The sequence below is a fragment of the Ovis canadensis genome, chromosome 3, assembly GCF_042477335.2.
Source record: "Ovis canadensis isolate MfBH-ARS-UI-01 breed Bighorn chromosome 3, ARS-UI_OviCan_v2, whole genome shotgun sequence".
NCBI lineage: Eukaryota > Metazoa > Chordata > Mammalia > Artiodactyla > Bovidae > Ovis > Ovis canadensis.
The window spans coordinates 70,426,585-70,439,088 of NC_091247.1; the positions used below are offsets into that span (position 1 = coordinate 70,426,585).

Here is a 12,504-nt window from a genome sequence, read left to right on the forward strand (position 1 = left end):
AAACTTTTTTTTCCCTCTCCCTTTGAGCCAGTTACACATTTGCCAGCACACTGCTGAGTGAAGAGCTCAGTAAATGAGACTAAGCAAAGAGTTTGACACTTAGGGAACAGGGCATGGAAAGAGAACTAATGGTGATTGAGCCCTGCTTTGTGGCAATCATTGTACTAGATGCTTGATTTATATTATTTATCTAATAAATACAAAGCTGCTATTGAGGCATTGTTATACCCATTTTATTGTTGAAAAGATCAAGCAAGGCTTAGAGAAATTGACTTGTCAAAATTTATGTAATGAACTAGGAAATTTGACTTGAATCCTTTTCTCTGACTCACGTTTTCCCGCTATAGCATGCTTCCAGTGTTAAGCAAAATAAACATTTTTAACATTCAGTTAATTTAAACTGAGATTGAATATAACACTCCATGTTATATGACATTTGGTGCACTGTTTACGTTTCATTAATCATGGAAACTCAGATTTTTCTTCTGTTTGTACTTACCATCACCAGGCATAGCTATTCAGAAGGTAGTCTTTTGGGGCTATAGCTTGTCAAAATTACTGATTTCCTCATGGATTAGAAAGAAAATAATCCTTACAGTGTTTTTGGCTTGGCTTTTTGTTTGTTTTGTTTTAAGGGATGAGTGATAGCAAGGCTAAAGTCTCTAATAATCATGATGCAGGCAGTTTGTCATGGCTGCTTTTTAAATCACATGTTCTAGAGTCTGTTATAGTTGAATGTTTAAAGATACTAAAAAAATAAGATTTATGACTCAAATTGTAAAATACGTGTGTTCAGAATTTGTTTGAAGTTAATTCTATAGCTTGAATTCCCAAACTATCTCTGGTGACAAAGGCTTGAATTTGAATATTTGTTCCTGGTTAAAAAGCTTTCTAGATACACTGTTATCTCTTTGTACATCAGTTTTTTTTTTGTTTTTTTTTTTTTCCTTTTTGGCCACTTAGAATGTGGGATCTTAGTTCCTGGATCAGGGATTGAACCCACACCCTCTGCATTGGGAACAAGGAGTCTTAACTATTGGAGCACAGGGAAGTACCCCCACATCAGTTTTATGTTATAATTTTTTTTCCTTTTAGCTGCTGAATAAAATTAGGCATGCTTTTGACTTAATATGTTTGAACTGGCTATGTAAATCATTTGTGTTTTCTTTTAGAAATTAAAAATACCATCTTCATTGTTAATGACTGTTTTTTTTAAGACTTGATGTTTTTAGAGGATGAGATGGCCACCCATAGTTAACATAGTTGATATAAAGATCAAATAAAAATTTCTTGCTATTTTTATTGGAGTTCACTATTATAAAATAAATTTTGGATAAATTTAATTTATTTGCAGTATATACACAAGGATTAGGGTGGGCTCATTTGGAAAGACCCAGATGTTGGGAAAGATTGAAGGCAGGAGGAGAAGGGGATGACAGAGGATGAGATGGTTAGACAGCATCACCGACTCAATGAGCATTAGTTTGGGTAAACTCTGGGAGTTGGTGATAAACAGGAAGGCCTGGCATGCTGCGGTTCATGGGGTTGCAAAGAGTAGGACATGACTGAGCAATTGAACTGAACTGATGAAGAGAAGAATTTCAGCAGTACGTGAACTGTGAACTTCTAGATGTTCAAGCTGGATTTAGAAAAGGCAGAGGAACCAGAGATCAGATTGCCAACATCCACTGGATCATCGAAAGCAAGAGAGTTCCAGAAAAACATCTATTTCTGCTTTATTGACTATGCCAAAGCCTTTGACTGTGTGGATCACAATAAACTGTGGAGAATTCTGAAAGAGATGGAAATACCAGACCACCTAACCTGCTTCTTGAGAAACTGTATGCAGGTCAGGAGGCAACAGTTAGAACTGGACATGGAACAACACACTGGTTCCAAATAGGAAAAGGAGTATGTCGAGGCTATATATTGTCACCCTGCTTATTTAACTTCTATGCAGAGTACATCATGAGAAACGCTGGGCTGGATGAAGCACAAGCTGGAATCAAGATTGCTGGGAGAAATATCAATAACCTCAGATATACAGATGACACCACCCTTATGGCAGAAAGCGAAGAAGAACTAAAGAGCCTCTTGATGAAAGTGAAAGAGGAGAGTGCAAAACTTGGCTTAAAACTCACCATACAGAAAATGAAGATCATGGCATCTGGTCCAGTCACTGAATGGCAAATATGGGCCAACAGTGGAAACAGTGACAGACTTTATTTTTTTCAGGGGCCCAAATCACTGCAGACGGTGACTGCAGCCATGAAATTAAAAGACGTTTGCTCTTTGGAAGAAAAGTTATGACCAACCTAGACAGCATATTAAAAAGCAGAAATATTACTTCCCCAACAAAGGTCCATCTAGTCAAACCTATTGTTTTTCCAGTAGTCATGTATGGATGTGAGAGCTGAACCATAAAGAAAGCTGAGAGCCAAAGAATTGATGCTTTTGAACTGTGGTGTTGGAGAAGACTCTTGAGAGTCCCTTGGACTGCAAGGAGATCCAACCAGTCCATCCGAAAGGAAATGATTGGAAGGACTGATGCTGAAGCTGAAACTCCAATATTTTGGCCACCTGATGTGAAGAGCTAACTCATTTGAAAAGACCCTGATGCTGGGAAAGATTGGAGGCGGGTGGAGAAGGGGACGACAGAGGATGAGATGGTTGGATGGTATCACCGACTCAATGGACATGAGTTTTAGTAAACTCTGGGAGTTGATGATGGACAGGGAGGCCTGGTCTGCTGCAGTCCATGGGATTGCAAAGAGTTGGACATCACTGAGCGACTGAACTGACTAACTGATGGAGAGAAGAAATAGGATTTTCAGAGGGTAGGAAGCATGTATATGACTTGTTCTAGCAGGTGGTGACATTTTCGGTCTTAGTCTTATTTGAGTTTGGTTGTTCTGTATGGTTCTGATTCACTAACTAGAGAAATCCAACTAAAGTGAAGCAAAAGGTCTATATAACCTAGAAGTCACTTCCAGAAATGTTTTCTGAATTCCCCTGGCTCATCCCTTAAAGTTTGTACTTTATTCAGGTCCTCTGCTTTTTAAAGAAAGATTATAAATAGAACTTTTCTGAGTGATTCAAATTAACAAAAAAGAGCAGTGGAGACTGGTCAATGTACAATGTAACTGACTACGTTGTAAAAGTCTAGCTAGCCTACAGTTTCACATAAGGAGGTACTTTTAAAGTGATGGTGACCTATGAACGTTTCTAGTCTTGAAGAGTGAAGTGAGGTTTCTTCTGCTACTGATGACAGTGGCATCTTCATATCTGTACCAGTTAACCTGGTACTGTAGGTTAATCTTAAAAGCTTCCAAAGTAGGTTTGACATTTCTGTCATTCTTTATGCTTGCTATACCTTTGTTTTATATGATTCATAATTCTCTTGCCCTTTGTGGCTCAGCACTTGCATTATATTGTCTTTTATTATAGAATTTCTGCGTTTTTGAACTTCATCTAATATTAGTGAACTATCAGAGATTCCTAAAGCATTCTATTAGTACACTAAAATTTGAAGGTGCTCAGGCCTAGAAAAAATAATGGAAGAGTCTTAAATGATGAGAAAGGCTTTGGCTTACCATTATTTTGGATCCAGAATCTAGCCTAGAAATCAGTCATACATGGCCTTCTCATTCAAGTTGGAGAACACTCAAGTGTAGTATAGATTACTTAGAAGTTTAATATGCATATATATATATAATATGCAAATATATTTATATATATATTTCACTTTAGCTTTCTGTATAAAGTTTTAGCACAAATCACAGATTTGCTTTTCTTTCTTGTATTGGAAGTTTGGTATAATTGGTATTGACAGTTAATCATGCCGTTCTATATTAAACCATTTGCTGACTAAAGGTTACTTAAACTTTTGTCATTAATTATAATCTTATGAACAAGTGCTTTTATGTGGCCAATAAATGATCTAACTCATAGTGCTTTATATTAGTTCATATTAAGAAAATATTATGCTGTTATACTGGGTATGATAACAGATATTAGAAATCCTTAGATAAATAAATAAGGCAATTTAGCTTAGTGAATAAGAATGTGTATTCAGGGTTATTGCAATCACTGTCAAGACTTTCATGACAGAGGAAGAGAGCTGGCTAAACTTTGAACATAACGATAGTGAGAATTTATAGTCAAGGAACAGAGTGAGGAGATTCATGAATGGAAAACCAGTAAGAGGGGATATCAGGGTAGGGGGATTCTTGCTAAACTGACTCAGCAGGATTTTTTCTGGAACTGGGCTAGGGAGGCCAAAGATACGACTCGGGAGTGTGGGGCCTGGGACAAGGTCTAGGCTTATTCAAGAAGGCTTAGGAGAGACTGGCTAAAGTTTTGTCAAGGAGAGGGTCGTCATCACTCCCCAGCCTCCTGACCAGCCTCCCTTCAGGTCCTCCTGCTCTCTGTTCTCCTTTCACATAAGGAGGACTCTTCACTGCCTCCCCTTCCCTGGCACCTGCTCATCACTGAGATGTCAGCTCAGGGGTCCCCTGCCCTCGGAAGTCTCCGTGGATCTCACAGACCTCAAGCTGGGTCTTCCTAACTAAAGATCATGCAGAAACTGTTAGAGTATCTCTTGCATTAACAGAGTTTAGGATGGGGACTCTGTATTACAGTCTCAGCCTATTGTCACAAAGGCATCACCACCACTGGAGGTTCTGTGAGCAGAGCATGAATACAGATGACTGGGAAACTACTTGGGTGTTTGTTTAAAAGTGTTAAGTTAATGAAAATTGCTTGTTACCCTATTTTGCAATTTAAAGATAAGAGTGAAAAATTATAAGATTCAAAACCAAGTTAATATGTTGCTTTGAACTCTTAGTTCTTTATCAAGCTCTACAGCTATGTCAATATCTGCATTAATTTAAAAAGTACTCATGGGTGGATTCCCTCATGTTTTGTAGATTGTTTTTGTTAATAACAAGTAATACAATTAAGTTTAAGGGGAAAAAAAAGATTTATGTTCAGATGGACCACATTATTATATTATTCTAAGTTTAACACATAGTTTAATTTTTAAAGTCTAGGCTCCCCTCGATATTTTCCTTGTTTTATTTTTCTAAATTCTTTGTTATTCTTATTTACTCTCTCCAACCCCTATCAACATGAGTCACTTTATTAGTATAAAACCAGTCAGTCAAGTAACATTCAGTTCTATTGACATTTTGCTTAGAATTATAATAAATTTATTATTATTTTGGGAAGAATCAACATCTCTATCATTTTGAAATTTTCTTTTTGGAAGCTATTTATGTATCTGTATCGAACCTATATCTCTGTATAAATGTTCTATAGAAAATTTCAACATACATAGAAATAGATTATAGTTTTTTTTTTTTTTAATTTATTTGGCTGTACCAGGTTTTAGTTGTGGCATGCAAAGTCTTAGTTAGAGCATATGGGACCTAGGTCCCTGACTAGGGATTGAAACCAGGCCCCCTGCATTGGGAGTGTGGAATTTTAGCCACTGGCTCACCAGGAAGTCCCTTAACGTGATAGTTTTGTGGATAGCTGAATAAATGTCCATTTCTGACTAATCTGGGGAACACTTTCTTTGTGATAGGAACTTTTAAAATATAACTACTCTATCTTGCCATTTAGTTGTGTATCTTATAAAGTTGTAGGCTGGTTTTTTAAATTTATGTTATAGCTTGGACCCCCAGTTTCAGTAGTGAGTTATAAGAATTACTTAAAACCGATGATTATTTTAGTCAGGAGCATTAGTTTTAATTTTGATATTTCAAGAAAGATATTACTTAAAGCTTTTAAAATTTGTCTACTTTTTGTACTCTCAGAAATGACTTCCCTAGTCACCTTACAGCCCATCCCTCTGTTCTGGGTTTAGAATGTGATTGTTTTGGAAGCCAAGTAAGAGAGTTACCTTTTGTTGTGGAGTTTCAGAAAATTTAATGTGGACATTATTTCCATAATTTGAATGCTACCAAAACTTAGAGATTCTCCTAACAAACCCCAGAAAACTTAAAGTCAGTTAATTTATAAGGTCCTTATAAATTGTTTGTTACAATTCAGTTTCTTTGGAGTGCATTTTATTATTTAGAAATGCAGTCTTCATTAATGATTAGAATGTAGTTTTAGCTTAGAAAAGGTGTATTTTAAACTGCCTTCATTTTATTAGTTGAATGCAAAGAAATAATGCTACAGATGAGACCATTTTCCTTACGGAAATTAGAAATTCAAAAAATCAAGTTTGTTAATATTTCAGTAAATCTCTAATCTTGCTCTTATGTTTCCTTTTAATTCCTGCCACTCTCTTTCCCCCAATTACCAAAAAACAGAGGAGAAAATGAGTATGTGGGCAGAATCTGTGTTAAGACTACTGGAGAGCTGTTTACACTGTGACCCGTATAGAACTTTTTCTTGGTTTTCTAGAGTTTTAAACTATAAGATCTCCCATTTATACTTATCTTTTAGTATTTTATTAAATTATTCTTAGAATCTTTGCTTTTTAATCCCAAGAAATAGAAGTGATATCTTCTAATTGATAGTTTATTCTTTCATAGATTCATCTGAAAACTACATCAAGACAAAGACATTTGAGGGCTTCTGTGCGTTACATCTTGCTGCAAGTCAGGGACATTGGAAGATCATACAGATTCTTTTAGAAGCTGGGGCAGATCCGAATGCAACTACTTTAGAGGAAACCACACCACTGTTTTTAGGTAAAGTATGTTATTTGTGGTACAGATAACAATTTTTATTTTTAAAATTTTATATTTTGCTTAAGAAACTAAGCCAGGTTTTCCCTCAAGCTGTTGTATTTACGGCAAATATTATATTGCCATTTCTTTGATTTTGAAACCAGAAAGGTGTTTTTAAAGATTCTTCTTCGTTTTCTACCCTTGGTTGATAACATCTGGGAATAATCTTTTTTGGGGGGGGAGGATATCTTTAAATGTCTGTTTAAAGTTGTAAAATCTTTTGTAAATTGTAGTCACCATCATTGTTCTCAGTGTTGCTCTGAAGACCAGGTAGAGTTTAAATTGTAGCAGTAGTTACAAGGTTACCTGTGAATGTTTTATGTTTGCTTCTGTGTTTTCTTAGCATTAAAAAATTAAAGTTTAATGGAAGAAATTAACAGGCTAAATCTTTAACGCCAGTTAATCTGTTGCCTATTGGATCACTATTCAGACTTATTCCTTTACGTTCTATTTTTTAATTCATTAAGAACAGAGGCCAAATTCTAAAGGGCATACTTCCATTACCTGTCTTTTATTCTTCCCTCCTTATCTTTCATCATATTTGTCTTCAAGCACACTGTGGTCCATAAAGTTTAGTGGAACATGAGAAAATTAAGAGAATAAATTATTTATATAGAATCCAAGTATTTGGACTATAGTTTGGTTACAAATAACACATGTTATTTGTAAGTTCACTTATTTACTGTATGATTCAGTTTCCTCACTTAAAAAATGAGAGTAATAGTACCTACCTAGTTTTTATTAGGCTGCAAATAAAATGTCTATGAAAGTAATTTTTCCTTGTGAATTTAAAAATACATATTCTTAAAATTGTGTACCGTAGAATTCATTCTTTTTAGTGAACAGTTGTATGAGTTTTGATGTATGTATAAAAATGTGTAATGACAGTGATAATCAAGACAGAAGAGTTCATCACCTTCCAGAATTTCATCATGTTTTGTATTTTTATCGGTGTTCCCTCCTAACTTCACGCCTACAACCACTGATCTGTTTTCTGATTTCATCCCTGTATTTTGCTCTTTTTTTTTGGCCCTGCTGTATGGCAGGAATCTAAGTTCCTTGACCAAGGATTGAACCTGGGGCATGGCAGTGGAAGCCCAGAGTCCTAAGACTACCAGGGAACTCCCCTGTAGTTTGCTTTTTAACAGAATGTCGTAAATATATGGGCTTCCCCGGTAACTCAGATGGTAAAGAATCCGCCTGCAATGTGGGAGACCTGGGTTCAATCCCATGGTTGGGAGGATCCCTTGGAGGAGGGCATGGCAAGCCACTCTAGCCTGGTGGACTATAGTCTGTGGGGTCACAAAGAGTGAAACACGACTGAGTGACTAAGCACATAAATATATATGAAATAATACAACATGGGACTTTTGAGACTGACTTCTTTCACTTAGCATACTGCTTTTGAGATTCATACATATTGTTGCATGTATCAATAATTCTTTCATTTATTGCTAAGTAGTATTCCATTGTATGAGTGCACCACAGTGTATCCATTTACCAGTTGATGGACATTTGAATTGTGATGTTCAGTGTTCAGTGATTATGAATAAATTGCTACAAACTTTTGCATGTAGGTTTTGTTTTAAATATAAGGTTTCATTTCTCTTAAATTAATATTTAGGATTGTTAGGTCATGTGGTAAGTATATATTTAACTTTGGAAAAGTTTAGAAGTGAAGTGAAGTCACTCAGTTGTGTCCAACTCTTTGTGATCCCATGGACTGTAGCCTACCAGGCTCCTCCATCCATGGGATTTTTCAGGCAAGAATACTGGAGTGGACTGCAGTTTCCTTCTCCAAGAGATTTTCCCGACCCAGGGATTGAACCCAGGTCTCCTGCACTGTAGGCAGACGCTTTACTGTGAGCCACCAGGGAAGTCCAAGTATATATTTAACTTTGGAAAAGTTTGGAAATTTCTTACAAAGTGACTCTACCATTTTTCATTCTCTCCAGTAATGTTTGAGTTTCAGTTGCCCCATATCCTTACCATGTCATTTGGAACTGACAGATTTTTCTTTTGCTTGTTTTACATTTTGGTCATTTTAATAGGAATTAGTGGTATCTTGCTGTGATTTTAATTTGTATTTTTCCTGATTGCTAATGACATTGAACATCTTTTCTTGTGACTATTTGTCATTTTCCTTTTTTTTTCTATTCTGTTATTAGATAAAAGTGTGTTTCGTTTTGAAATAATTTCAGATTTGTGGAAATAACATTACAAAGATTCTTATATACCTTTCACCCAAAGTTTGTTCTATTGTCTTTGTTCACTGTATCATTTTTTCTCACTGTATACCCATGTGTCATTTATTGGAAGCATTTTTAGATTAAATTATACACAGAAAGCTTCTTTACCTACTTTTGTGTGAACTTCCTAGAGGCAATGAAATTCTTTTATATATCTGCCATAAAACAATCAAGATCAGGAAGTTAACATTGATGCAGTACTTTATTTAATCTACAGATTGTATGTAATTTGCAGATTTCTGTTTTGCCAGTTGTTCCACTACTCTCCTTTTCTGCAAATAATTTTTTTTATTGGTTCAGCGTCAGTCCAGGATTATTTTTTATATTTAGATGTTATGTCTCTTTAGCCTCCTGTAACAGTTTTTCAGTCCTTATCTTTTATGATTTTAACATTTTTGAAGAGTTCAGGCAATTTGTTTTGTGAAATGTCTTTCAGTTTGGGTTTCTCTCATGTTTTTTCTTGATAGAGTGCAGGTAATGTATTTCTCCAGGAATACCACAGAAATGAAATGATAGTGCATTTTATCAGGAAGAAAATGATCTGTTACTGATGATATTAATTTATAAGAATGTTTTCAATATGTGATATATACTGTTATGAAGATGTTTCATGGAAGCTTTGCTGTAATATGATTTGCATTTCCTGAGGGGGAGATAACTTTTATATAAAGTTTCTTTTTTCTTTTTTCCCCACATTCACATGTGATCCACCTTGAATATTCTGTACAACTGCATAGAAAGCTGAAGCTTTCATTGAGGCTGTGCTGTGTGCAGTCTTTATTCCCCTTGTTATCGTAAAAAAAATCTAACATAGAAACGTGAACAAAATGAATTAAGGCCTGTCAGAGATAAAGAGTTCAGAGTATTAAAAGAGGGAAACAGAAGTCACCCTGGGATGACAGGGGAAGATATCATGTGTAGAGTACTGTATTAATAGTAACAATAATACTTATTTATCAGAAAAGTGTACTAAGCCCTGTATCAGGTGTTTTAGATGAATTGCCTTTATTTTACACTGTGATTCTATGAAATATGTACTATTATTATTTCAACTCTCGCAGATGAGGCGATGTAAAAACATTGTATTTTAGAATCAGGAGTGCTGTATATAAGTTTTGATCTTGCTGTTGCTTCTGTATTGGTTAGAATAGCGTTTCCCGAATTGATTCAGTGAGCTAATACATGTTCATTGACAGAAGGATTCCAGATCATCATACATTTGAGAAATGCTATGTCTTGTATTCCCCAAGGCAGAAAAACAGAAAACAGTAGCCATGTAGTTTTATGTGTCTACCTAGTCTGTATCCACTGTGCTCCATGTTATCCTATTTTAGTATCTTCATAGTTCTTATCACTGGCTACAGTTATTTATTTGCTACTTTGTTTATTGACTCCCCTTATTAGAAAGAATGTTCCATGAGAGCAGGGATTTTATCTTGTTCACTCTCCTAACTCCCAAACTTAGATCAGAGGCTGGGATGCCATAAGATGAAAGTGAAAGTTGCTCAGTCGTGTCCTACTCTTTGCAAGCCCATCAACTGTACAGTCCATGGAATTCTCTAGGCCAGAATACTGGAGTGGATAGCCTTTCTTTTCTCCAGGGGATCTTCCCAACCCAGGGGTCGAACCCAGGTCTCCTGCATTGCAAACAAGTTCTTTACCATCTGAGCCACCAGGGAAGCTCCTACTAAATATAAATATTTAGTGATTTATATTTCAGGATATAGTTAACTTGCAATTTTTATGTTAATGGAGGAAGAGTGATCAAGATAATTCAAACCAATGAATAACTTTTAATCATTTACTTTCAGTAATTTATTAGGATTTATTTACCTTAAATAAATCCTATAAATTCTATACTGCTAAATAGGATTTACTTAGTTTCTTGGACAGCAGATTTTCCACCCTAATTATGTTTTGTATCGGGTAATACAAAAATATTTTGACTGAAGCAGAGATTTTAAACCAAGGAGATGTCGTACATAGAGTACTTCTACATGCTCAGGTACTGCATCAGTTGTTTTAGATTCTTGTTTGGAAGTAGGGAAGTAGAGTATTTTTTAAAAAGGAAGAGAAAAGGAAAAGTACAAGCCTGAGCTTTTGCAAAAACATACTGATGTAAATGGATATATGACTCTCCAGTTAGGTTTTTTTTTTTTTTTTAATTTTTTATTGGAGGATAATTGCTTTACAATATTGTACTGGTTTCTGTCATATATCAACATAAATCAGCCACAGGTATTCATATATCTCCTCCCTTGTGCACCTCCCTCCCATCTCCCACCCCATCCCACCCCTCTAGGTTGTCACAGAACCCTGGGTGTACTTCCTGTGTCATTGAGCAAATCCTCACTATCTGTTTTACATATGGTAATATATATGTTTCAATGCTATTCTCTCAAATCATCCTACCCTCTCCTTCTCCCACTGAGTTCAAAAGTCTGTTCTTCATGTCTGTGTCTCCTTTGCTTCCCTGCATGTAGGATCGTCAGTATCGTTTTTCTAGATTCCATGTATATGTGTTAATAATTAAGATATTTGTCTCTTTCTGACTTACTTCACTCTGTACAATAGGCTCTAGGTTTATCCACCTCATTAGGACTGATGGGAATGCATACTTTTTTTATAGCTAAGTAATGTGCAACAGTTAGAACTGGACATGGAACAACAGACTGGTTCCAGATAGGAAAAGGAGTACCTCAAGGTTGTATATTGTCACCCTGCTTATTTAACTTATATGCAGAATACATCATGAGAAACGCTGGACTGGAAGAAACACAAGCTGGAATGAAGATTGCCGGGAGAAATATCAAGAACCTCAGATATGCAGATGACACCACCCTTATGGTAGAAAGTGAAGAGGAGCTAAAAAGCCTCTTGATGAAAGTGAAAGAGGAGAGTGAAAAAGTTGGCTTAAAGCTCAACATTCAGAAAATGAAGATCATGGCATCTGGTCCCATCACTTCATGGGAAATAGATGGGGAAACAGTGGAAACAGTGTCAGACTTCATCTTTTTGGGCTCCAGAATCACTGCAGATGGTGATTGCAGCCATGAAATTAAAAGACGCTCACTCCTTGGAAGGAAAGTTATGACCAACCTAGATAGCATGTTAAAAAGCAGAGACATTACTTTGCAAACAGAGGTCCGTCTAGTCAAGGCTATGGTTTTTCCAGTGGTCATGTATGGATGTGAGAGTTCGAGTGTGAAGAAAGCTGAGTGCTGAAGAATTGATGCGTTTGAACTGTGGTGTTGGAGAAGACTCTTGAGAGTCCCTTGGACTGCAAGGAGATCTAACCAGTCCATCCTAAAGGAGATCAGTCCTGGGTGTTCACTAGAAGGACTGATGCTGAAGCTGAAACTCCAATACTTTGGCCACCTCATGCGAAGAGTTGACTCACTGGAAAAGACCCTGATGCTGGGAGGGATTGGGGGCAGGAGGAGAAGAGAGTGACAGAGGATGAGATGGCTGGATAGCATCACTGACTCGATGGACATGATTTTGTGTAAACT

At 36.2% G+C, this 12,504-nt stretch overlaps 1 protein-coding gene across 3 annotated transcripts in view; it reads left to right on the plus strand.

Annotated features, from left to right (window-relative positions):
* The window catches only part of ASB3 (ankyrin repeat and SOCS box containing 3), a 107,006-nt gene that overhangs the window by 31,344 nt on the left and 63,158 nt on the right, over window positions 1-12,504 (plus strand). For all 3 annotated transcript variants that reach the window (XM_069583339.1, XM_069583340.1, XM_069583338.1), the window contains one exon: window positions 6,546-6,704. In XM_069583339.1, the coding sequence (XP_069439440.1) occupies window positions 6,546-6,704 (159 nt within the window). The remainder of the gene's footprint in view (window positions 1-6,545; window positions 6,705-12,504) is intronic.